The following is a 23,012-nucleotide window of genomic DNA, read 5'->3' on the forward strand; positions in this document are numbered from 1 at the left end:
CTAGTCTTTGGCTCCGGAAAAGTTCCCTACCCTTACTGGTGTCTCCTGGGAAGTCCCTACCACTGGTCAGGATGAGTCAAGAAAACCCTGCAAAAGCCAGGGCCCCCCGCCTCGGCCTCTTTCCACAGTTCCTCACAGGCTGTGCCTTGAAGTGACTCCCCATCCCATCTCACCCTGCTTTCTTGGGGGTGGAGGGTGGGTGGGGCAAAGTGAACAGCAGGCAAGCTAGGACCTGGAGACTGGGTTTCTGTGGAAGGACACGGGAGGATCTGCACCACGTCTTTGCTGGCAGCAGCAGGAAGTGCCTAAGCTCTGCACCTCCCAGCAGGGACAGGAGGCGAGGGAGCAGCCTGAACAGGAACCTGAGAGCCGCAGGCAGGTGTGTGAGCCTGAGTGTTCCTGGCAGGGAGTCAGATCTGATCAGGCACAAGGCCTAGGCTGTGGACACCATCTCCTGAGGTCACCCTCCAAGACCCCTCACTCTCCTTTGCTGACTTGGCAGGGGGGAGGCAGATAGGGTAAGGAGTGGTGGGTGGAATTGGCAGCTGTGTTCCTCTCTGTAGTCGGGGTTCAGGGGAGGCAGGTGGGCAGAGTCAGGTCTCATCAGGATCCCAGCTAGCTCAAGTGTAACCAACCAGGAGGACGTGCCCCAGCATCCCACCCGCCTGCCCCGTGGGGGAAAGAAAGGCTCACCAAGAATGCACACTAGGAGGGATATTTAACCTATTTATGAGATGAAATTATTTTCAAAGGCTTTAGCATATCCATTTTACTTGCCAATGTGCTAATTCCGTGCTGTTCTTATCTATTCATTAAAGTGTGTTCCTATCAGAAGGTCTCTATTGGATTACATGTTACTGAGCTATCTTAAATCTGCTCTCCCAGTCTTGGGCTAGTCAGGAAGTCAATCCTTCCAAGGTCAAGAGGACAGTGTGGCTGTGGGGGGTGGGGCTCTGGGGCCTCTAAAGTCCCTTGCTGAAGGTGCGCTGACCTTTCCCATTACAGACCAACGTGCACTCTCCACTTTAGCAGGGCCTCTCTCTACTGCCTTTGTTCACAAAGTTCCACCAGCCAGAAATGCTCCTTATTCCCACTTCTAGTGCCCAAGTTCTACTCCATTCCAAATCCCTCCTTCTACCAGGAGCTTTTCACAGATACTCCAACCCCCAAATAGGTCCAGTTAAGCCCAGACCAGAAGAAGCCTGGGCATTATTCGGCTGAGGGGAGGCCAGTCTTCCTGGCTCTGCCAGAGAGATGAGAAGGGGGACAGGACACTTGGAGCCTGGAGCTGTGTTTCTGCTGGTCCCCCGGTCAGTGCCCCAGGGAAACCAGGGGGTGGGCGCTGGGAGCCTGGACTAATGCTCCCAGGGGTAGGTGGCAGACTGCATGAGGGAGAGGCAGGCTCAACTCAGTGAGCGTTGCTGGCCTGGCTCATCCAGGTTCAGGGACAGCTCTACTGGGAGAAGTCTGTGCCCTGGAAACAGCTCTACTTGCAGGGGCTCCAGGTCTTTCGGAGCTAGGAGTATGGGCAGCGTGGTGAAGTCTAGATTCATTTCCCATTTCTGCCACTTGTGAGCTGGGCTATCTTGGGCTGGGCACTAAACCTCTCTGGGTCTCAGTTTTCTCATTTGTAAAATGGTGATAGTCACAGTTACTCTGGAGGGTGAGATAATTTATGTGACATGCCTAACACAGCACATAGGAGATATTCCGTATTCTATAAATAGTAGCTTTTATGTGGTGTTTTTTTATGCAGTGTAAAAGGAGCCAGGGTGGCACTGTGGTTAAGCGCTCAGCTGCTAACCAAAAGGTCAGCAGTTTGAGCCCACCGGCAGCTCTGTGGAAGAAAAATGTGGCAGCATGTTTCCATAAAGATTTCAGCCTTGGAAACCCTAAGGGGCAATTCTACCCTGTCCTATAGGTTGCTATGAGTCAGAATTGACTTGACAGCAATGGGTTTTATACAGTGTAAATAACTAAAGACCTGTTGCCGTCAAGTTGACTCTGACTCATGGTGACCCCATGTGTGTCACAGTAGAAGTGTATTTCCGAGGGCTGATTTTTCAGGAGATCGCTAGGCCTTTTGAGACACCTCGGGGTGAACTCAAACCTCCAACCTTTCAGTTAGCAGTCAAGCACCTTAACCGTTTGCACCACTCAGACTCCTTCCAGAATTTGTACCCATATCAAAACCCACTGCCCCCTTTTCCAGGACACCCTTGTACCATGGCCCCATTTGGGGCACGTAGCCATGGGGTGGGTCAGGGAACCGTTGATGGGCATTAGCCACAGCCATATACAATCTCATACAGCCAGGTGGGTGGAGGATCTCCCAGGAGTGGACAGCTCCTTCCCAGGGCTCTCTCAGAGCTCCCTGGCTGTGTGCCTCTTTCTTCCTCTGTGGGAAGTCTCATTTGGACTATTCTGCTGGTCTCTTTTCCCTGACTGTTGTAAATATGAGAGACTATAGGTCTAAAACCACCTGGTTGTTTTCTGAGAGGTAGGACTATAGTAGATGTCTTCCTCAGAACTAGGTGTGTCTACACCTGGGTGGGGACTGCCCCCATTTCAGCCCCAGCTGCCCCCCTCGGGGACCTCCTGAATGAAGGTCCTATTGGTGATAGGCCTCAGGCGATTGATGTCTGATAGAGGGACTGGGACCTCCCTGCTCTCAGACCTGGGCTGGGGAGAAGTAGCCACGGCCCACCCATTTTCCACTGTGGTGGCTGCACCCAGTTAGCTCTTTAGGGCTCCGACCTCACCATGGGCTGAGGAGAGTTCTCCCACTGCAGAATACGCATCCGAAGCTTCCCCAATCTTGTCCTGATGGTGTCCCTGGTATCCACTCCAGACCAGTCTCCTCACGGGTAGGGCTGGACAGCCCCTCCTCTGGCCCCTCAGGCAGGAGCAGTGGGTACTGCCAGGCCTGCTGGTCAGGCTTTTTGGTAACCCCACGTGAGGAGCAGAAACCCCTCCCAAAGGACCTGGCGGGCTGTAAATCTGGCTGAATTGAAATATAAGTCTGGGAGCCCTCCAAGGTGGGCCAGTGAATCAGGCCGAAACCATCTCCTGACCTCGAGCTGCTGTGGGAGACAAAGCAGAGCAGTGTGTGTGACCCAGGGGCGGCTCCCAGTCAGATAGCAGAGGGCTCTTTCCCCATCCCACTCAGAGCCCCCTGCCCTAGAAATCACCAGAAAGCTGGGCCAGGGCCACACTGGTCACAATACATGTTCGATACCTTCAAGTTTATCACGTGCTTTCGTCTCCACCATCTTATTGGAGCCCCACAATGGCCTGTAAGGTAGGTGAAGACCATAGGACCATTTTATAGATGAGGTAGATAAGGCTCAGAGAGGTGAACTGGCTTTCCCAAGGTCACACAGCCACTATATAGCAGAGCCAGTCAGGACTTGCCCCCCTGCTTCCAGAATTAAAGGAGACCTTGGTGGTACAGTGGTTAAGAGCCTGGCTGCTAACCAAAAGGTTGGCAGTTGTAATCCACCAGCTGCTTCTTGGAAACCCTGTAGGGCAGTTCTACGAGTCAGAAGTGACTCGACGGCAACGGGTTTGGTTTTGGTTTTTCGTGCTTGGCTGCTAATGAAAGCTTGATGTTTTGAACCCACCAGCCGCACCACGGGAGAAAAGAGCTGATGATCTCCTCCCGTAAAGATTTACAGCCCAGGAAGCCTATGGGGAAGTTCTACTCTGTCCTATAGGGCTGCTATGTGTCAGAATGGACTTAACAGCACACAACAAAGATAATGCTATAAAAATTACCCAGTAGTACTGACATAGAGACCTGCTTAATAAAAGTATGGCACAGTTGTGACTATTATCCCAAGGATATTCACATGCTGTCCTCATGCAGGTCATGCTCCAGATGGAGCCCCGGTGCCTCTGGGCTCATACCTGGTCTCCGCTGGTGTCATTCAAGACCTGCTAAGGTAGGCTCAGGGCCCAGGTGTGGAGAAGAAGGGGTGGAGTGGGGCACTAGATTCCTCTGCAGGCTGCCTGGTGTAAATGGCCAGAAGCCTGTTGTGGGCCTTGCTCACAGCCCCATGGTGGCCGCTGCCTGCTTTCTCATGTTGATCTCAGGTCAGCTCAGGGCCAAGTCAGGGGCTGGCTGAGGCTCTGCCTGAGTCTTTGATCCCTAGAGGAGTATGGACCAGACTCAGCATAGGAGCTGAGAGGATTGAAGGTGGTCCAGGTGGATCCTCCATGGTCTGTGGAGCCTGCCCATGGGAGCAGCTTGCCCTCCCTCTGTGTCCCAGGCAGCCCTGAGATAGAAGGGATGTGGACGGGGTGGGTACATCTAGCATGTCTGTCTGCCTTGGAAAGAGGGCATGAGGGTGCAGATGATCATGGGCCCAGCCAGACTGATACTGCCCCCAGTTCAGTCCTACAGTCTCCTCCAGTCCACACTATTACCCTGGACTTGAGATTGCCCCCTTCAGAGCAGACCTCCACCTAAAGAGCCCCTCTGGGACACAGCCCAGGCCAGCAGCCCGACTCCACCACAGGGCTCTACCCTGGAAGAGGAGCTCCAGACTACCCTACCTCAGTCCCCCAGTGGGAGGCTTGGCCTCAGGACCCCCCAGAGAAGTGGCCCCCACATCAACAATTCCATCCCCCATCCTGGTAATTCACATACTTTCACAGACCCCCTTCAAAAAACCAAAAAAAGCCAAACCTGTCATGGTCGAGTCAATTTTGACTCATAGCAACCCTAAAGAACAGAGTAGAACTGCCCCATAGGGTTTCCAAGGAGTGTCTAGTGGATTTGAACTGCTGACCTTCTGGTCAGCAGCCATAGCTCTTAACCACTACGCCACCAGAGCTTCCGGACCCCCTTTAGGAGCCCTCTAATGAGAAGCAGTGGTGGTTCTGGCCACACCTCCTGGAACCTAGGAGGTGAGTGGGCATCGCTTGTGTCCAAGATGAGCTTTGTGACAGCCTTGGGGTCTGCGGGGCCGGATCCTTAGCATTTTTCAATTTTATTATGCCTGTGTTTGTTTAAATATATATATATTTATAGCTCTATGTGCCCACTGCCCCCTGCCCCTCCCTGGCCCCTAGTTTTTCCCTCTGGCTTTCTGTCTGGTGGCCGTGTAGGGCAGCACCGTTTGCGTGCTCTTGTCTGACACCGTTTGGGTGCTGCTGTTCCGTGTGACCCTCCGGGTCTGCTCAGGGGCCAAGGTGGGGCCTGAACGGTGGCTGGTCAGTGGAGAGCGCCTTGGCTTGGGGGGAGCTGGGGAGGGCTTGAGGGGGCCTGTGAGGGCCTCTGTGCGGGGGGGCTCGGGGGGCAGGCCCACCTCCGCTTCCTCTGCCTCCTCCTCGCCATCCCCCTCCTCATCATCACAGCACAGTGCGTGGTACAGCACTTTGTCACTGAACCGCACCCTCTCCCGCGTGCCCGGAGTCCGCTGGGGCAGCTCCGGGGTCCGCTGGGGCAGCTGGCCTTTGGCGGGGCCAGCGCTGAAAGCCTCCTCGCTGGAAGAGTCTGGGGTCTCTACCTGCGGCCCATTGGGAATGGGCATGCCACCGTTCATGAGCCGGTAGTCAGGGCCAGCAACTGGCCGGGCCAGCTCAGGACAGTCCACAGAGTCTGAGGGGGTGGACATGTCCAGGAAGGAGCAGAACTCCCAGCTGTCTGAGAGGATGTCGGCTGTCATGAAGTCCAGGTGGCCCAGGTCAAAAGGGCCACCCACACCCGCCTTGTCGCTGCTGGAGGTGCTGCTCACAGTGGCTGTGGTCCAGTCATCTGGCTCCAGTTCAAAGTCGAAGTCTGAGGTCAGCTTATCGATCTGGCTCACCACCTGGCCAGGGAAGGGGAGAGGAGATGAGAGGTGCCAAGTGGGGGGCTAGAACCCCCTCAGTGTGAAAGCACCATGTCCCGCTGTGGTAGACCCCAGCTGGGGACCCTACAGGATGGTGACTGAACTTGTCACAGGTGTGTTTGCCCTGTTGCGAGCCCAGATCGAACCTGGGAGAACAGAGCTTGTTCCAGGCATTTCCAAAGGCCTGCTTGCCCCTCCTCAGTCCCTTCCAGCCCTGCACCCCTATCCCTTCATAACTCCTCTCCCTCAAAGCCAACTACTGCTTGGAGGGAGCCCTGATGATCAAGGCTTGATCTACCTTTGATTGATAGGGGCTGAGGAACTCTTAAGTCAGTCCTACTCAGTAGAGTGGTGAGCAGCCCACCCACCCTCCAAGAGGAAATGATAGGGGCTGGCCATGAGGAAGACCCAGTCTGAGCTCTCTAAAGCAGCCGTTCAGCGACTGTCCCCATGGGTCTTCCACAGCCCGTCAGGACATGAAGACCAGGTGTGCAGCACTGGCTAGGTTACCCTCCTCTCACCCCCCGTTCCCTGCCCACTGCTGAATGGAGATCAATCCTGGCTTGTTTGGAGAAGGAATAAAGCAAGCCCTATTTGGTAAGCAATAAAGAAACCATCCATCCTGGGCCCAGAGCTGCTTGTTAAATGATCTTAGGTGGCAGCTCAGCTGCAGAGGTCACTGGATCCTGCCTGCCCCGCATAAAGCGAAGCCCTGGAAAAATGTAGCAGGCAGGCCTCATACGGGCGGGTCTGCTTTAGGACACCCCTTTGCCCGGCCCCTGTCAGCACCTAAATCAGAAATGTCGATGGGAAGGATGATGGGAGAGGGAGACCCAGTCAGAGACACAGAGGATGGATAGAACAAGAGGAGGGAGAAAGCAGATTCAGGCTAAAAACAAAACAACAACAAAAGCAAAATGGAGGGACCAAGAGTCAGGGCAGCAGAGACTCAAAGACAAAGAGATACACAGTGAGTCATCAAGACCAGACTCGAACTCCCAGTGCCTCTCCGGTGTTCTTCACCTGTGGTCACAGCAGTCAATTAATTAATTAACTAATTAATTCCTTGATTCGGCAAACACTGACTGAGGACTACTGTGTCCAGGGATTGTTCAGTCTTGAGCAAGGAGTTGGGGGTGTGAGTGTCCCAAAGCAAAGGAGAAAAGCTAGGGCAAAAGTAGTTGGGCTTAGTGGGAAGATTACATGGTCAAGAGTCAGGTGACTCAATGAAGGTGACTTTGGTCAGTCATTTTCCCTCTCTAGGTCTCAGTTTCTCAATCTGTAAATGGGGTGGCGGGGTCAACTAGTTTATCTCCCAGGTCTCTTTCATCTCTGAGCTTCTAGGACTCCATGCTTTTAGGAGTGACTTGAGAACCTGCTTCCAGGTGCCAATGCGTAGGGATGCCCACACCATGGACCCAGTTCTAGAGTGGAGGGACCACTTGGTTGAGGCCTGCAGGGCAGCAGGGGGAGTCAAGACACCTGGCTCCCAGACTTAGCTTAGACATCGCTCTATGTGTCTTTGGGCCAGCACAAAACCTCTTTGGACTTCAACTTCATTCACCATCAAGTGGGTATGAAAACCCCAGCCTGCCAACCTCATGAAGTTTCACGAAGAACGGTGAGAAGGGCAGCAAAAGGGCCCTGTGGATGGTCAGTGATAAAAGTGACATCATCTTCCATCTCTTGAGCACCTACTATGTGCCAGGCTTTCATCCCTGCTCTTGAGTCTTCACCACTACCTATGAGACCGTCATCTTCTGGGTTTACAGATGAGGAGTCTGAGGTGCTCGTCACTGGGGGAGTTGAGCTTCCTCCCCTGCAGCTCCCCTTCAAAACTGCACACTGCCTGGAGGTGCTGCTGTGGTTTCTGGGCCTGGACAGGAAATGGGTGGGGCCCCACCCTCTAATCTGGCTACCCCTTCTTATGGTCCCCCTCCCAGGATGACTCCAGCTACGTCATAGAAGCCCTCAGTCAACTCCTTCTCCACCTGAGGACTGGTAGCAGCTTTGGCCTTGTGTTAAACCAAACCAGTTGCCATCAAGTCGACTCTAACTCATGACAACTCCATGTGTGTCAGAGCAGAACTGTGCTCTACAGGGGTGTTTTTGGTTTTTAACTTTTTACTTGGAACTAATTCTAGATTCACAGGAAGTTGCAAAGAAAAGCACAGGAAGGGCCCGTGTGCCCTTTACCCAACCTCTCACGATGTGAACATTTTGCATGGTAACAACATCAAAACCAGGAAATTGACACTGGTAGAATCCATATCACTTACTCAGGTTTCATCAGTTATACACACACTTTCCTGATGTATCACCTTTCCAAGGCAGATCACCAGTCCTGTCTCCCAACTCTGTAAGATTTTCAATGACTGATATCTTGGAAATAGATCACCAGGCCTTTCTTCCAAGGCCCTTTGCGTGGACTCGAACTGCCAACCTTTCAGTTAGAAGCCGAGTGCTTAACCATTTGCATCACCCCAGGTAAGGGTCTTCAAACTTGAGTGTGCCTCAGCTCACTCCTCAGAGTTTCTGATTCAGTAGCTCCAGGGTGGGGCTAGGGAAGGTGCATATCTAACAAGTTCCCAGGCGACGTGGCTGTTGCTGATTCAGGGACTACACTTGGAGACCCACTGGCCTAGGGTGCTGGGGATTTAAACTGAGCAAAGACACAGCAGGTTACGGCGTTAGGGGCCTCCAGAGTTGCCCAGTGGTCTTTGAGGCAGCCATAACTTCAAATTAGGCTCCCTTGATCAAGTGAGGTCCCTGGGTGGTATAAACAGTTAATGCACTTGGCTGATAATAGAAAGGTTGGAGGTTCAAGTCCACCCAGAGGCACTCGGAAGGCCTGGTGATCTCCTTCCAAAAGGTCACAGGCATTGAAAATCCTATGGAGTGAAGTTCTACTCTGACACACATGAAGTCGCCATGAGTGGAGGGTGACTTCACGTCAACTAGTTACAAGTGAAGGCTGTTGAGTCTGCTGCTGCCTGAGTGTGGGGAGACAATGACAATAGTGATCTGGAATTAAATGGCTAGGCCTGATCTCATAGGCTTGGCTGTGGCTATGCTGGGTCCAGAAGCTAGGCTCCTAAGGCCCAGTGAGGATGAGCCCCTCATGTCTCAACCTGGCAGCAGGGAAGATCCAGGCTACACAGAGCAGGAGCCCTAAAGCCTTCAGGCCTGGATATACTCCCCCAACCCAAGAAGCCCAAGCTTGCCACCTCTTGGTGGTTCCTCTTCTCCAAGTCTCCTGTGAAATGGGATGACACTCTCTCCTCATCTAGGGTGATGGGGATTTAACAGATAGGACTGTGTCTGAAACAGGAGTCAGCACAGCCAAGTGCTTAAGAACCTGGGATCCAGACCTAGGATCCAACTCTGACCCACCACTCACTTCTGGCCAAGTTACTCAACCTGTCCGTGCCTAAGTGTCTTCATCTATAAAAGGAGAATTCCAGCAGTACCTCCTTGATAGAATTGTTGTGAGGATCTAATGCCTGTAAAGCATGTGGAACAATGGAGACTACTAATACCCACTATAGACCCCTGGGTGGTGCACTCAGCTATCAGCCAAAAGGTTGGCGGTTTGAACCCACCCAGAGAGCCTCAGAAGACAGGCCTGGTGGTCTGCTTCACAGCCTTAAAAGCCGTATGGAGCAGTTCTACATTGCACACATGGGGGGCCGTGAGTTGGAATTGACTCAACAGCAACTAACAATAGCAAAATATCCACTACGCACCAATGGACACCAACACGTGACCAGGCCCCTGGCACAAGACCCAAGCGATGGGAGTCAGCTTTTCTCCGAAGTGATGACACTCTGGTGGGGAAATTTCTAGTGCCTGTGGCAGGATAATGGGGATCTACTGAGCCTTTCAAACTCCAGCACAGGGGTTAAAGTAGGGCTGTCTCCAGACAGAAAAGAAGCAGAAGAGGTTCTAAACAAGAAGCCCAAGGGCTGTGAGGCTCACAGGCAAATCTGAATTGATCTGTTAGGTGGGACCAATCATGCCTACTTGATGAGTGACATTGGTGAGGCTCAGTAAGGGAAATGACGTGCCCAAGGGCACATAGCTTGTATGTAGGGACCTGGGTCTGCCCACAAACCCCCTACCCCTCCCTGGGGCCTCATTTCTTGGAGCCAGTGAAGAGGGCAGGTGTGGGGCAGGCCCCATGCTACCTGCCACTCTGCTTTGGATGCCTTAAAATCTGTGATTTCTCTCAGAGATTTAATAATCATTTTGCCTACATATAATTTGGGATTGTCTTGGAGGGCAGGGAAATAATTATATACACAGAAGAGGAGAGAGAGAATGGAGAGAGAAGTGGAACCATAAAATCACAGAATCGTGGTACCTGGAAGTAGAAGGGACTGGAGACACTGTTGATTGAGTTCATCCTTCTCATTATTCTTGTTGATGGGGAAGCTGAGGCCCAGAGACTGGAAGGGGCTGAACTGAGACCAGAATCCTGACTCCTGGGCCTGGCCCCTTAAGACCAAGGATCATCTGCCCTGGAGGGGGCAAGAGGGGGCACTAGAGAGGAAGGGCAGGGCTGAGGGCAATGACAGAACCTGCTGGGGATCCCAGGCCCTGTCCCCAGGGGCATCCCTGCCCTCTGTCCTGGTCATGGCCTTAGCCTTGCTCACCTGAACACTGAACCGTCTGGTCTTCCCATTGCTGATAGCTTCCTGTGTGGGTCCTGCTCTAACCTGCATCCAGGGAACTTTCTAATCAGGATCATGTCACCCCTCTGGTTCCAGCCCTTCTCTGCTCCCCAAACACAACTGAACAACAAATCTGGCCACAGGTCCTTTCCTCTCCAGCTAGGGGCCTCCCTGCTGCGAGGCCCACCTCCTCACCACCCCACACACTCCCTGCTCACTTCTGCCCCTGGGCCTCACCTGGAGGGCCCTCCTTCCTTTGCAAGTCATTCCATCATCACTTCCTCAGGGAAGCCTTCCCTGACCCCCAGTCAAGGTCACATACTCTATGAAAGACTCTTAAAGCACTCTGCACCTCTCCTTAAGCACCTCTTATCACTGCTACATCCATATGTGTAATGATATGGAGCCCTGGTAGTGTAATGGTTAATTACTCAGCTGCTAACTGAAAGGTTGGAGGTTCGAACTCACCCAATGGCTCCACAGGAGAAAGACCTGGTGGTCCACTTCCATAAATATTAAACCCCAAAAACCACACCTGTTGCTGTCGAGTTGATTCTGACTCATAGCAACCCTACAGGACAGAGGAGAACTGCCCCATAGGGTTTCCAAGGAGTGGCTGCTGGGTTCGAAATGCCAACCTTTTGGTTAGCAGCTGAACGCTTACCCACTGCACCACCAGGGCTCCTCTGTAAAGACAGCCTAGGAAACCCTATGGGGCAGTCCTAGTCTGTCCATATGGGATTGCTATGAGTTGAAATCAACTCAACAGCACCTAATGACAACACGTGTAATGATCTCCCCACTAGACAGCAGGCCCCACGACCGGGGCCCCAGCCTGGCAGAGAGCTTGGCAACTCTTTGTAAATTCAGTTGTAGGATGAATGGATGAGCTGAGACAGAAGGATTGATTAAAAGCCACCAGGGCCTTCTTTTCTGCGTCCACAGTCTTGAACACCCTAATACTGCCCAGCCCCTTCCCCTCCCCCCGCTCTGGCTGAGTCCCCTTCCTGAGGAAAGCGCCTCTGTATTCCTTAAGGCTCAAGAGCCAGGTCTGGGGCCCCCGGAGTCCCAGGACCAGCTTCTTCCCCCTGTCCTCACCTCCGACCCCCTCACCTCGCCTGACAAGCTGCTATCTCCTCCCCTCCAGCCCAGCTCCCCAGGCAGCCAGTTACATAACTGGGGATTCTGCATTATTTAGGACCACTAATTATTTTTTTAATTCCGTGATTACGTTATTTATTATCTTTCTGGGGGTGGGGGGGCTGGCACTGGGGAGAGGTAGGTGAGCTGACCGTGATTTACTACTCTCTTCATGCAACTTGGCCTAATTGGCCAGGGAGCAGCAGTGAGTCTGTTCAGAGGAGAAAGCAGAGGGAAAAGGGAGGAATGGAAAGGCGAGAAAAAAAAAGAAAAACTCCGCGCGACTCTTGCTGAGCTGCGGGTGACGGAGCTGACCCAGTTTGGCACAGGCACCGTGGTCCCCAGCCTCCACTGCTCTAGCTGCGGCCTGGCCGGGCCACATTCATCTCACGCCCGCCTGGCCTATAGCTTTCCTGCCACCTTCGTCTGCAGCACCTTGCCGAAGGGACTGCACAATTGGGTGGCCAGAGAACAAGCTGCCTCTTCTGCTTCTGGGGAAAACCAGCTGGGGATCCTCCACTGCCATCTCAGCTAGGGAAGGCTCATGCCTGCCTCTTCACCTCCCTGAGGGGCTAGGGCCAAGGTGGGCAACTGCCATCTCAGCTGGGGAAGGCTGGTGCCTGCCTCTTCACCTCCCTGAGGGGCTAGGGCCAAGGTGGACAACTGTGCCCTTAAGTAATGCCCTGGCTCAGAGCCAGAGATAGGGGTGGGTATAGGTGTTCAACTCAAGGACCATGCACCCAGCCCATCCTGAGTGACATCTTGGGGAGGGCAAGGCCAAGGACGAGGAGGCCAAGTACCTGCTCAAGCGAAGCTCAACATCTGGAAGCCAAGAAGAGGGCCCTTGACCTGGGATGGTGAGAAATGGGACAACGGGAGGCAGATTCTCACCTAGTAATATAAACATGAAGGAACCCTGGTGGCTCAATGATTAAGCGATTGGCTCCTAACTGAAAGGCTGGCGGTTCGAACCCACCCAGCAGCTCCATGGAAGAAAGATTTGACAATCTGCTCCTCTGTAAAGATTACAGCCTTGAAAACACTCTTCTCTCACATGGGGTCGCTATGAATGGAAACTGACTTGATGGCACCCCAACAGCACATGCAAGAGACTCCTGGATAGAGTATGAAATTCTCACTCATAACAAAATCCAAATTCCACACCACGGCCGCTATGTGACCTGGCTCCTGGCTCCCTTCCTGACCTCTTCTCCTGCTTTCCTCCTCCTTGTTCACCCACTCCAGCTGCACTGGCTTCCTTGCGGTTCTTGAACATGTCAAGCCCAGGGCCACCTCAAGACCTTTGCACTGGTTGTCCCCACTGCCTGGGATGCTCTTCCCCTAGATATCCATTTGGCTTGTTCCCTCACTTCCTTTGAGCCTCTGTTCAAAAGCCAGTTTATTGGCGATCCCATTCCTATCCCTGTCATTGTCACTCTCTGTCCCCTTTTTCTGCAGGTAGGGGTGGGACCACCTACTCCAAGAGAAATTAAAGAGCCCCAGCCAGCTAGGAGGTCAGGTTCCTGGTCCTGGCCTTCCTGATCACGGCTAAGAAGCTGATGTGACTCCAGAAAGCATGGCTAGACATGGAGTAGCGGAGCAGGCCAGTGCTAGAATAACTCATTAATAATATCTACCAGATACGGAGCTGACTTATTGTGCTCCATACTTACCCCTACCTGCACAGAAAGGGGATACAGAGTGACAGTGAGAGGGAGAGGAATGGGATCTCCAATATAGGGTCGCTATGATTCAGAATCAACTTGACGGCACTGGGTACTGGGTACTGGTATTGTGCTCCATTACTGTGCTAAGTATTTTACATATAATATCTCATTTAATAGTCCCCAGGTGGCACAAATTAGGTTAAGCATTCGACTACTAGCTGAAAAGTTGGCGGATCGAACCCACCCAGAGGCTTCTCGAGAGACAGGCCAAGCGATCTGCTTCTGAAAAGTCACAGCCTTGAAGACCCTGTGGAGCACGCCACACAGGTGAGGTCGCCATAAGTCGGAATCAACGCGAAGGCAACTAGCAACAACATCTCATTTAATTCTCACAACAACCCAGGGGCAGGGAGGGAGTTTAAATGTATTTTCCTCATTTTACAGGTGAGGAGACAGAAACACAGAGAGGTAAAGTCACTTTGCCGAGTGCACACAGCTAAGAAGGGGCAGAGCAAGGGTTTGGACCAGAGCCCTAGCTCTTTGCCGCCGGCTGTGCTGCATCCTAAGACCCACGGGCTGTGAGGGGCTAGGGCAGAGAGACCCTGCAGGGATTAGCCTGGTATCCTGGAGTACTGGGGAGCCTAGGAGAAATGAGGGATAATTAATGAAAGGCCATCACACCTCTCGGCAGCACCACTTTAGCTTTCAAAGTCCCTTGACATTCCTCACCTCAGTCCTTTCAACTACTTTCCCCACCCATGGGACAGAACCTGCTCTCTAGCACCCAGGAAGCCGGTGGCAGAGCTGTGGCAGAGGTGTGGGATGGTGGAGGTGGTATGGGAGAGGGAACTTCAAATCCTCTAGGGGTGCCCCTTGCCACATGCCAGGCCCTTGATAAGTCCTTGTAAAGTCACTGTGAGATGCGTATCATCACCATTCCCATTTCACAGATGAGCAAACTGAGGCTCAGGGGCTGGGGAGAGAGGTAACTGGGTGCCTCTTTTCTTTCTGTGAATTTCAGGCTGCATGGTCAAGAGGCTGAGGAAGGTCTGCCATGATCAATGGCGTCTGGGGGCCGAGGAAGGGGAGAGGCCGATGGAGGAGGACAGCAGAGGGGACCAAGCTAAGCCCTTTCTCACTGTTGGCCTTGCGCCTTCATGGAGCAGTCTGTGCTGTTCTCTGACAGTCTTGCATGTGAGTCTTGTCTCTGCATCTAAGCACTTTGACCCCCGAGATAAGAACCCAGCTGGTGGTCCCTGAACTGGTGAAACCTGGGGGATGGGGTGTCATGAGTGAACAAGTGCCTGCCGCCCTCTCAATGCTAAGTGCCTAAGAAGGAGCACCAGGCAGATCCAGCTTTGCAGCCCCCGTGGAGGACAAAGAGCCAAGATCACAGGGCCCGGGGAACAGGGGTGCTGCAGGCCTTCTCCCCAAACCAGAGCCCGGTACCCCTGCTTGGTGACCCCATCCCCAACAAACCCCATCCACAGGAAATCAGTTCTCTCTGGGCCTCCCAGAGCCTCATCTGCCCTTCCCCTACTCTGCCCCCTGCTCATCACCCTACATTCAGACCCTGCCTGGGGGGTAGGGGAGCTCTGAGGTCTGCCCCCCTTCCCAGCTGGGTGCCATTGGCAGCGGGCGGGCGGGTGGCATACGGGGTAGGCTCTGGTTGCCGTAGCAACCTGCCAAAGTCTCGGGTGGAGGCACATGGCCTACAGGGTGTGTGGGGGGAGGGGACTCATCTTTCTCTGTCCTGGCTCAAGCCCCTGGGCTGGCTGGGCCTGTGAACAGGAAGCTCAGCTGTGACGGACACGGGAGTGGGTGTGTGTGTGTGTGTGTGTGTGTGTGTGTACTGAGGAGGGAGGGGCATCTTAGAGATCTGCAGATATATCCTATGGCTTCTGCTCACCCTGCCTCACCATTAAAGGGCACTCCCCTTACAGCATCACAGCCTAAGCTTAAGCTGTCAGCTCTAGAAGGCCCCTGTCAAAATGCAAATAGGTTGCCCATTAGCCCACCTACTAAAGCCCCTCCCCATGCCTCCCCCGACTAGTAGTCAGGAACCTGAGTTCTAGGCCTAGCTCTGCCACTAATAGGCTGTGTGACCTAGGGCAAGGCCCTCTCCCTCTCTGGGCCTCAGTTTCTTCAACATTCAGTGGGCAAGGCTGGTCTGGGTTACCCTCAGATGCCTTCACACTCTGGGTGGCTATGCTGGGGGAAGGGGAGGCAAGTGCCTGGAAGGTGCTCAGTTGGGGTAGGCTCTGAGCTGTATCAGAGCTGACATCCTGCTCTTCTGGTGGGCCTGCTGTGGCATAGGTCCCATTCCCTTGCTCAGGATGGAGACCCTGGACAGCGCCCATGGCCCTGACAGGACCCTGCACTATGTGAAATGAGGTGGGAGGTGGGCGTAGGGGAAGGGCTAAAGTGCCTTGGACTCAAGAGGTAAGGGGGAGAGGTGTTGCTCAGAGGCATCTGGCCTTTGACCTCCAAACTGTACTGCTCAAAGGTGCTCAGCCCAGACCCTGGCCAACCCAGACCCTGGCCAGCCCAGCCCGTGGCAGAAGCAACTCCACCTCTTTACCTGAAGCCACAGCTATTCCTACTTCCTGAGAAAGGACTTCCTGGCAGGCTTCAGGAAGCTGACCCTGGACAGACGGCTACCTTGCCCACCCTCAGTTACTGCCTCAATGTCTCCACAACCCCCTCCACTCTGAATACAGCTCACTTCCAACCCCCTCTGCTCCTTTGTGCTCAGGTCAGGCTGGAATGTCTTTTTACCAGCTTGGAGTTGAAACCCATTATTACCATCTCCTCAGCCCTCCTGGAGCCCTGATCGGCCCTGCACAGCTGCCTGGGGAGAGCTTGGGCCCATAACTCCAGCTCAATCACTCTGCCTGCCATCTCTGCAGGGGCCCTGGTTACAAGGAGTTGAAATTTGCCTAAAGCCCACCTTGCCGGCATAATGGCACCCAGCAGGCAAATTCAGGCCAGTGGCTCAGAACGCTGGTCATGCATTTTGGGCTCGAACACAGCCCAGGGGGCAGGGCCGAGGATATGTGTACCTCGTTACCCCGGCAAAGTGGGAAGCAGCAAGTAAACTGGCTCGACTTAGACAGAAAGTGACACATGCAGTCCCTGCATCTCTGGGACTTTTCAGCCGTGGCGAAAACGCTCAGAACTATAGGATGGGGACGCAACCCCTTAGGGAAGATTCCTGTCTCTGCCAAGGTACTCGAGGACCTCGGATACCCACTAGCACTTCCAGACCCATTACACCCCAGGGCAGGGAGGGCATAGCTGGCTTTCGTTTTTCCAGGCTCAACGGTTCTGAGCACCTGTGTGATCTCTGGGAAAATGCTCTGAGTTGGGCTTCGAGCAGTGAGGGCTGCCTCAGTAGAACCATCTACGGAGGCTCCCAGGCCCCCTTACGACCAGGTCAGAGTCTGGGAGTCAGAGGGGGAGGTGAAGGGTCAACCTTGGTTCCAGAAGAGAGCTTCCCACTAAGAGGCAATGGTGGGATTCAGTCCCTGACTGACCATGTTAGCAAACCTAAGTGTCAACCACAGAGCTATGGGCCCACTGCTGTGCTGCCCAATTGGTCTCTACAACACCAGGCTCTTCCAGCCCTGGGGGACAGGAGAGTTTTAGCCAAGCAGATATGGGGGGAAGGGGAACAAGAAGGGAGACACCCTGCTGAGTACCACATGTGCACACAGCCTTGGGTGTGCAAACACACGTGTGAGTTCATTTTTGTATCAAGTCCAAGAAGGCTGCTCTAGGGTCCATCTGCCCAGCCCCTGTTCAGACCTCACTCACCTCCCTCAGCTCCTTGGCTACCTCCTTGAGCTCCCGCAGGATGCCCTCAAGCTGCCCGATGACCATCTTCATGCGCTGTCGAATCCGCTCCCGCTCGCCGCCACTGCTGGGGTCGTCAGGGGGCTGCCCGAGGTCCGGGGCACCCCGAATGTTCATCCTTCACCACGTGGCTGTGGGCCTGCCCATACTCCCCCCAGCCGGGCACACACTGCGTCTGCCTCCACGGAGCCCCCCTCAGCTGGGCAGAGCTCCACATCTTAACGGCCCCCCAGCCTACCCTGGCCCTGGGCGGCCCTCACCCAACCCCTGCCCCCTGCCACCCCGCCTCCTCTGCCTCTGGGTGGGAAATGGGACACCCAGAGGGGGAGAGAGTCTGACAGAGAGGGTCAAGGTGAGGACACAGGGGGGCAAGAGGAGGGGCCTTGGGTCTCAGGAGTGGCCTCCAGGACTTGATGTGCCTGTGGGTGTGCAGAGCTGATCTCTGGCAGAGCCTGGACACGGAGGCAGGGGGATGACTCTGCAGGGACTAAAGGTAAGAGATGCCCTTGGGATGGCGGAAGGCAGCAGTAACCCCCACAACTCCTAGGCAGGTGGGAAGGCAGAGGTCTCAGGGTGCAACTGACACCTGCAGGGGGGTAGTGGCTGGGGTCTTCCAGATGTGGAGGGAGCTCCAGGTGTGGGCAGCTCTGGGTAGGAAGCTGGATTGGAGAAGGGCAGCCCCCTGCAGAGAGAGCGAGCCTGGCGTCAGCCCTCCCAGGCTGCAGCACCAGCCAGCAGTGGTGTGGCCGCTGCCTCCCTCCTCTCCCCTTCCCGCACCCTCCGTCGCTGGGGGTTTATTCATTTTTTCTTTTTTATGGGGGGGGGATGGTGGAGGCAGATGGCCTACAGCTCGGCCCCTTTTCTAGAGGGGAAGGAGGAACCCCCTGCTTCAAAGGCAGAAGTCCTCAGCCTGAGACGGGCCATGCTCACCGCGGTCCCCTCCCCCAGCCAGGCCTGGCCCCGCTGGTTCGCAGAGAACCTCTCCGGTCCACGGTCCTCTCTCTAGTGCCCCCAGGGTGCCCTCGTTCCCAGCAGACCCTCCCTCCCCCAGCCCCGCCTTCCCTCAGAACCTCCGCTTCCGGACTCACCGAAGGTGGGGGCACGGCCTTCCCTCCAAACAGCGTCGGGGGCCAAGCCCCAAAACGATGTTGGGGGGCCCCCAAGGCCCCCTACGGCGGGCTTCTCTCTCTGGACCCTTCGGCCCCTGGCCTCGGGGAGGTCATCCGAACCGCCGCCGGAGACATCTGGGCGGTGGGAGGGGGCGGGGCCTCCGCGCTCCAGGGATCCCACTGCCGTTGAAGGGGGGCAGGAAAAATCTCCCCCAACCCCCGCCAGGCTCCGGGCTGGGAACGAGCGAGGGTCCGGCGGGCTCGGGGCTCCGAGGCCACAGGTGACCCGGGCGCACGGCGAGCGAGGTGACGCCGGGCCGGTCCCAGTGCGTGAGCCAAAGTCGGAGGGATCGGAGGTTGCCGGGATCCCCTCAGCCCACGCCCAGCATTGCCTGGGCTCGGCACAGTCCGGGGTTCACTCTGTCCAGTCCAGATCGCCGGGTCCGGGCTCCGCCGGCTCTGCTCTGCCCTGCCGGGGTTGAGCTGGCACCGCCGGGCGCCCGGACCCGGAATGCCGGCGCTCCGGAACCCGTGGCGTCCGGAGCGGCCGCGAGGCTCCGCTCAGCCCAGCCCCGCGGTCCTCGCGGGGCGAGAACGCGTCCAGCGCTCAGTCCACGTTCCGGAAGGTCCGGAATCCGCCGGGTCCCGGCGGAGGGGCGGTATCGGCCGCGGGCGACCTGGTCCCCGCCAGGCCCAGCAGAGAGCGCGCGAGGCAGGGGACCCGGCCCGGCTGGGTTCGGCGGCCCGGGCGCGGGCGGGCGCGGCGCCAAGCGGAGGCGAGGGGAGGAGGCGAGGGGAGGGGAAGGGACGGGAGGGGCGCGCGGCGGGCTCGGCGAGCCGGGGCGCACGGGGCTCGCAGCCTCCGCTCTGCTCCCCTCGCCGACCGCCGGCTCGCTCTCCGCTCACCGCCTCGGCAGCCCCCGGACGCCGGGTCGCTGCCGGTGGGGCAGAAAGGCGGCGGGTCGGCTGGGCCTGCCTCCGCTGCCTCTCTCTGCCCTGCCCCGCCGGGCTCTGCGGGCCCGGGCCCGCTCCCCGAGCGCCGTGGCGCCGCGCTGCCCGCGCCGGGTCGCTCCCGGCCGGCCCTGCAGCCCCCCGCCGGACTGGCCGCCCGGGCGGGCGCTGGCTCCCTCAAAGGCCGCCCGGCTGGCCCGCTCGCCTCAGCGCTGTCAGGGAAGGGGCCGGCCTGGCGCTCCGGGAGGGAGCTTTTAAAGCGACACACACGCCTCCCAGCGCCGAGCGCCGAGCGCGCGAGCCGGGGGTTCTGGCCGCTCGCTCGAGGGCAGAAGGTCTTGCGCTTGCTGGGCTGGAGGTGGCGTAATTCGGCCGGACTCCGACTGATCCGGGCTTTGAGAGGCAGCGGACTTGGGACTTCCTCAGTTTCTTTCCTACCGTTCCAGACACCCCCCATTCTCCCCTTCCCCCACTGCCGTGGACCCCAGGCTTCCCTTTTGACTAAGATCCTCACATCCAGACCCTCCCTCGACCCCTATGGTGCCTCAAAATATCCCAGACCTTGTCTTAATCAGATTAATTCAGAAAACAGACTACTACTGTACTGAGCACCTGCAATGTGTCAAACTGGGCAGGCATGTGTTAGACACGCATTACTTCATTCAGTTATTTGTCCATTTACTCAACATTTATTAAGCACCTTCTGTGTCAGGATCTGGGGATATAGGAAGGAGAAGCAGCGAGCGTTTCAGGGAGCTCACAGCACAGAGGGAGAGATTTCTGAATACGCTGAGGGTGGTAAATGCATGGCAAAGGCAAGTTCTAGAACCAGCGGTAGCAGCCGGGTCCCATCCATTGGTGCGTTCTCCCAAGGACGCACCCCTGAGCTGAATCTCAAAGGGGAAGTAGGAGTTACCCAGTTGACTGCCAGTGTGGGGGAGGTGGAGATGAGCCTCCCAGGCAGGAAGAAGGATGGGAGAAAAGGCTCAGAAGCAGAAACTGGGGGGTGGGGGGTATTGAGTCAACTGCGGCCTTTTAGAGATACCATTGTGAAAACGTGGAATGTGGACTGAAGAAGGCCAGATCATGGAGAAACTGGAGGCCATGATTAGGAGCTTGGATTTTATCCTGGGGCCAGTGGGACTTCATAATGTCGGGGAGGAGCCCAGTCTTTCTTGCCTTCTGGAGAGATCCCTCTGGGGCAGTGTGGATGGTGGGTTTGAGGGTTAAGCTAGAAGGGAGGAGACCAGGTAGGAGGCTGTTACAAGTATGGAGTTGAGAGAGGAGAGTCTGAGTGGCAAGAGGGATGGAGAGGAGGGGACAATTTGAGAAATAATTTAGGAGAACATGGTAGGACTTAAAGGCTGATTGAACTTTGAGAGGTAGGGTGGGTCCAGGATGAGTATGGCTTATAACTGGGGAGCCCAGTAGATGGTCGTGCCACCAGTTGAGCTAGAGACTAGTGGGAAGATTAGGTCTTGGGAGGAAGACAAAGGGTCCAATTTGAGACAGGTGGCAATGTTCAGAAGACAGTTAAGTATATGGATTGGTGCTCATGAGAGAGGCCTGGGTTTTTTTTTTTTTTTTTTGGAATCAATATTAGAAAGAGATTTAGCAGGAAGAACATGTAGACTAGCAACCAAGCAGTAGGTCCTGACTGGAACCTTGGAAAAGAGTCCCTGAGTGTGATGGAGAAGGAGTAGTCAGAGAGGTTGGAGAACCAGGAGAGTGGGAAGTTGTGTGGGCCCAGGGAGGAGAGAATTTGGAAGAAGCAATGCTCAACAGTGTCAAAGGCTACAGAAAGGACTGTGAGAGAAAGAAAAAAAAAAAATTTTTTTTTTTAAATACCCATTTGTCTTGAGCTTAGGAGGCCACTGCTGACGTGGCGGGGGCAGTTTATTTAGCGGGGAGAGGGTAGCAGAAGCCAAATTGTTGGGCATTGAGGACCGAACGGGAGGTGAGGAACAGGAGTTAGTGAATATAGATGACTTTGTCATAAAGCTCAGATAAGAGGGGAGTAGAGATCTTGAACTAGAGGTGGATAAGGTGTCAAGGCAGGTGGGGCTGGGATGGTGGTTTGGGGCTGGCCCAGGGGAGCTTGAATTCCAGGGGCAGTAATGGTGTTATGGGTACTAATGGCTTCCCTTACTCTCCAAGTTCTCTCAGAGGTGTGTTTACACGGATCTTCTGGAGGCTCTGGGTCTTCCAGAAGCTGTGAGGGAAGGAATCCAGCTTCTGGATGGAGGAGATGTTCTCTTCGGGAGATGGATCCAGAAAGCCCACCAGTCACTTTTGTGGAAGCTGTGATACTAAGGGATAGCCGGTATCAAAGATGGAATGAGCCTGAAAAAATGAGTTTCTGGTTGTAGGTCCATGGAACCATCTGCTCATGTCAAGGTGTTTGAGCTGGGAGTGTTAGGGGGCAGTGAACTCAGTTTGAGAGGGTGGAAGATGGCTATTTCATACCTAGTTGATCTTGGGTCTCATTAATAGAAGTGCAGTGTTTAGGAAAAGAAAGGTGACATTTCTTTTTTCTGTGTGGATCAAACCATGCCCAGCACTTCAGTTTAAAAGCAACCTTGGGTGTGTCCAGAGGAGGGCAGCCAGGGTGGAGGAGGGGAGGGGACTGGCATATCTGTCCTGTGAAGAAGGGTTGAGCCCCTCACAGCTGGCCAGAGGAGAGGAGACTCAGGGGAAGGGATCTCTGTAAATCTCCAAAGGGCTGCCACAGGTAAGAGAATATATACGTAGATCCTAAGTGGTGCTCAGGCTTGCCGTCCTTAGTGTTTGGGGATTGACCAATCCTTTCTTCCATCCAAACTACCTGGTCACCAGCCCAGATGTTCCCATCCTTCAGAACTCTGCTTGTATCCCTCCCCCCTCCTTCTAGGCAGCCTTTCCTGGACCTTCAGTCTACGAAGAGAAACAGAGCACTCTTTTGGTCATTTAATATCTTAGCTGTGTGACCTTGGGTAACTCACTTAACCTCTCTGAACAGGGATAAGGAGCCATAATGGTTTTTTTTTTTTTTTTTTCCTGAATCGGTTCTCTTAAAAAAAAAAAAATCCTACTGTCTTTGACTCAGAAAACTAGGGATGATAACAGCACTCACTTCACAGGGTCATTGTGAGCATGGAATAAGATAATGCATGTGGCAGTAATTGGTCCAGTGCTTGTCATCTGGTAGGTGCTCCGTAGATGGTGGCTGCTATCAGCTGCTATTAACACCTTCGAGTACCAAAAAACCAAACCAAACCCTGTGCCATCGAGTCGATTCCAACTCATAGCGACCCTATAGGACAGAGTAGAACTGCCCCATAGAGTTTCCAAGGAGCACCTGGCAGATTTGAACTGCCAACCCTTTGGTTAGCAGCTGTAGTGCTTAACCACTAAGCCACCAGGGTTTCCCACCTTCGTGTAGTTAAACCTTATTTCCTGGTGAAACCGTGAACTCCCAGGACGGTGTCTGCGTAGTGTCTGCTTCTGTCTGCCACGTGGGCCATCGTAGTGGACCGTGGCAACTAGTGACTTTTACCCTCCAGCCTGCTCTCCATCACCCTACTTCTGGCATCCTTTTCGTTTGGGAAATTCCTCCCTGTCTCCACATAGTCCTGGTGGGATGTCAGTTAAAATGCCCACTACTCCCACCCATCCCCATCCCATGGCCACATCATGTAGACAGCTTCCTTCATTGTCTCATTCACCATCCTGCCCTTAATGTCCAGCTCAGTCTGCTATAGTCAGTTCTCAATGTATGTTTTCTGAACATTGAATGAATGT

At 54.8% G+C, this 23,012-nt stretch overlaps 1 protein-coding gene across 3 annotated transcripts; it reads right to left on the reverse strand.

Annotated features, from left to right (window-relative positions):
• Positions 1–231: 231 nt before the first annotated feature.
• INSYN1 (inhibitory synaptic factor 1) lies at positions 232–19,465 on the reverse strand. Of its 3 annotated transcripts, XM_049906106.1 has the most exons (4): positions 18,261–19,465; positions 17,759–17,854; positions 17,134–17,659; positions 232–5,816 (listed from the first exon to the last, which is right to left on the reverse strand). In XM_049906106.1, the coding sequence occupies exons 3-4, from the start codon at positions 17,287–17,289 to the stop codon at positions 5,073–5,075; spliced, it is 900 nt and encodes a 299-aa protein (XP_049762063.1). In that variant the 5' UTR covers positions 17,290–17,659; positions 17,759–17,854; positions 18,261–19,465; the 3' UTR covers positions 232–5,072. The 3 variants fall into 3 exon arrangements, with proteins under 3 accessions (XP_049762063.1, XP_049762062.1, XP_049762064.1); XM_049906105.1 differs by having other exon boundaries at positions 17,134–17,854; XM_049906107.1 differs by lacking the exons at positions 17,759–17,854; positions 18,261–19,465 and adding an exon at positions 10,201–10,357 and having other exon boundaries at positions 17,134–17,219.
• Positions 19,466–23,012: the final 3,547 nt, after the last annotated feature.

The sequence above is a fragment of the Elephas maximus genome, chromosome 13 (assembly GCF_024166365.1).
Source record: "Elephas maximus indicus isolate mEleMax1 chromosome 13, mEleMax1 primary haplotype, whole genome shotgun sequence".
Taxonomy (NCBI): Eukaryota; Metazoa; Chordata; class Mammalia; order Proboscidea; family Elephantidae; genus Elephas; species Elephas maximus.

Excerpts from the sequence above, each read along its gene's own strand:
- INSYN1 (XM_049906106.1), bottom strand. The coding sequence starts at position 17,289 with ATGAACATTCGGGGTGCCCCGGACCTCGGGCAGCCCCCTGACGACCCC. Across the intron at positions 5,817-17,133 it reads TAGCCAAGGAGCTGAGGGAG|GTGGTGAGCCAGATCGATAA; the intron begins GTGAGTGAGGTC and ends TTCCCTGGCCAG.